This window comes from Salvelinus sp. IW2-2015, unplaced genomic scaffold, assembly GCF_002910315.2.
Source record: "Salvelinus sp. IW2-2015 unplaced genomic scaffold, ASM291031v2 Un_scaffold2018, whole genome shotgun sequence".
Classification (NCBI taxonomy): domain Eukaryota; kingdom Metazoa; phylum Chordata; class Actinopteri; order Salmoniformes; family Salmonidae; genus Salvelinus; species Salvelinus sp. IW2-2015.
The window spans coordinates 255,235-258,156 of record NW_019943366.1 but is presented as its reverse complement, the minus strand read 5'-3'; the positions used below and the strand labels follow the sequence as shown (position 1 = coordinate 258,156).

Here is a 2,922-nt window from a genome sequence, read left to right as displayed (position 1 = left end):
GAGCAGCAGACAGAGAGCAGACTACGAGACAGAGAGAAGACTAGCAGAGACAGAGAAAGACTAGCAGAGACAGAGAGAAGACTAGCAGAGGGGACAGAGAGCAGACTAAGCAGAGACAGAGAGCAGACTAGCAGTAGTACAGAGAACTAGCAGAGAGAGAGAAGACTGCAGAGACAGAGAGAAGACAGCAGAGACAAAGAAGACTAGCACAAGAGAAAAAACTAGCAGAGACAGAGAGCAAGACAGCAGAACAAAGAGCAGATTAGCAGAGACAGAGAGCAGACTAGCAGAGACAGAGAACAGAGCAGACTAGCAGAGAGAAAACCTTGACAGAGGAACAGGTATGAGTTACAGTTGATGTCTTCAGAAAGCTGGGCTGGGTTCAGGTGGATAGAACTTCACCATTGAAGGTGAAGTCATAATGCTGCCTGAAGGGGAAAAATCTTGTCATTCCAAAACACACTCACATCACGTAGACATTGCCTACTTGTAAAACATGCACAGCGGCCTCCCGGTGCGCATGGTCTGGCACGCATCGCAGTGCTAGCTGCGCCACCAGAGTCTCTGGGTTCGCCCCAGCTCTGTCGCCAGCCGGCCGCCGGACCGGGATGTCCGTGGGCGACGCACAATTGGTCTAGCGTCGTTCGGGTTAGGGAGGTTTGGCCGTAGGGATATCCTTGTTCATCGCGCTTCAGCGACTCCTGTGGCGGGCCGGCGCCAGTGCCGCTAACCAAGGGGCCAGGGCCACAGTGTTTCCTCCGACACATGGTGCGGGCTGCTTCCGTGAGGCGCGCTGTGTTAAACAATGCGGCTTGGTTGGGTGTGCTTTCGGAGCACGCATGCTTCGACCTTCGTCATTCTCCCGACCCGTTACGGGGGGGGCCGAGTTGTAGCGAATGAACAAGATTAGTAATTTACTAGCGATGGATACCACGAAAATTGGGGAAGAAAAGGGCGATTAAATTAAATTTTAAAAAAATAAAAATAAAAAACATGCACAGCCATATTTAAAAAAACCTGGGTCGATTCAATAGGCACCCACGGAAACAAACTGACTGTTAGGGACTAACATTGAACTTGTCCAATAAGAACGCTCATTTTAGTTCCAAAACGTTTACCACAGGGTGCACTAATGAATAACCCCCCTAGTAATGAATGACTACGCTATTTTCGTCTCACCTGTACTAGATTGTTGCGTACTGCCACAGATCTTGTCTAACTTTGCACCTACGTAGGTGGAGCAGAAAATGAAACGGAGTGTCAAAGGTGTCAGCCGTTTCACATTCGGGTGTGCTTCGAGGAAGAAGCTTCGCAAGCCAGCACAACTTCAGCCGGTTAACTGGTGGCGTTTTGACTTCCGTTGTGCGATCAGAACGCCCCAGGTGAGATCCAAGAACGCCCCAAGGTGAGATCAAACGCCCAGGTGAGATCCAGAAACGCCCCAGGTGAGATCAGAACCCCCAGGGTGAGATCAGAACGCCCCAGTGTGAGATCAGAACGCCCCAAGGCGATCAGAACGCCCCAGGGTGCGCATCAGAACGCCCCAGGGTGCGATTCAGAACGCCCCAGGAGTGGAAGATCAGAATGCCCCAGGTCGATCAGAACGCCCCAGCGGTCGAGCAGAACGCCCCCAGGGTGCGATCAGAACGCCCCAGGGTGCACAGAACGCCCCAGGGCGATCAAACCCCCAGGTGCCGATCAGAACGCCCCAGGGTGAGATCAGAACGCCCCAGGGTGCGATCAGAACGCCCCAGGGTGCGATCAGAACGCCCCAGGGTGCACTCTCTGAGCGCTGTGAGAGAGAAACGCTCTGAACTTACGAAAGGCCCAGAGCGCACTGCCTGACACTGGAGGAAATTTACTAACGCACCCACGGTATAATTACCATGAATTTAGCAAGAGGTGACAAGATAGGCCCTAGACAATGAGAACAGAGCAGAAGCCTCACCTTGAACCTGCCTGCGGATCTCCTTGGTGAAATCCATCCAGGTCTGTGGAAGATGAGAAGGAACATCATCAGACAAAACAAGGAATCAGACGTTGCTCCAATTAAAACTGAACATCAAACACCAGATACAAGAACGATGTGCCTAATATGTACAGTATCTACTGTGGCAAGAAAAAAGTATGTGAATCCTTTGGAATTACATGGATATCTGTATAAATTGGTCATCAAATTTGACCTGATCTTTAATCTAAGTCACAACAATAGACAAACATAGTGTGATTCAACTAATAACACTAATTATTACAATTGTTCTTGTCTATATTGAATACATAATTTAAACATTCACAGTGTAGGTTGGAAAAAGTATGTGAACCCCAAGGCTAATGACTTCTTCAAAAGCTAATTGGAGTCAGGAGTTAGCTAACCTGGAGTCCAATCAATAAGACGAGGTTGGAGATGTTGGTTAGAGCTGCCATGCCCTAATATAAAAAAAACTCACAAAATTTGAGTTTGCTATTCACAAGAAGCATTGCCTGATGTGAACCATGACTCGAACAAAAGAGATCTCAGATGATATAAGATTAAGAATTGTTGATTGCAAAAAGCTGGATAGGGTTATAACGTATCTCTAAAAGCCTCGATGTTCATCAGTCTACGATAAGACAAATTGTCTATAAATGGAGAAAGTTCAGCACTGTTGCTAGTCTTCATAGGAGTGGCCATCCTGCAAAGATGACTGCRAGAGCACAGCGCAGAATGCTCAATGAGGTTAAGAAGAATCCTAGAGTGTCAGCTRAAGACTTACAGAAATCTCTGGAACATGCTAACATCTCTGTTGACGAGTCTACAATACGTAAAACACTAAACAAGACTAGTGTTCATGGGAGGACACCGCGGAAGAAGCCACTGCTGCGGGGATTGACTATGGTGGAGTGGGGGCCACGTCCAGCGCCAGAGCCGCCACCGCGGATAGA

At 48.5% G+C, this 2,922-nt stretch overlaps 1 protein-coding gene across 1 annotated transcript in view; it reads right to left on the bottom strand.

Annotated features, from left to right (window-relative positions):
• Positions 1 to 1,892: 1,892 nt before the first annotated feature.
• LOC139024922 (protein 4.1-like) overlaps positions 1,893 to 2,922 on the bottom strand; it is a 39,503-nt gene continuing 38,473 nt past the window's right edge. Inside the window, exon 6 of the mRNA XM_070439908.1 lies at positions 1,893 to 1,991. Within this exon, the coding sequence (XP_070296009.1) occupies positions 1,893 to 1,991 (99 nt within the window). The remainder of the gene's footprint in view (positions 1,992 to 2,922) is intronic.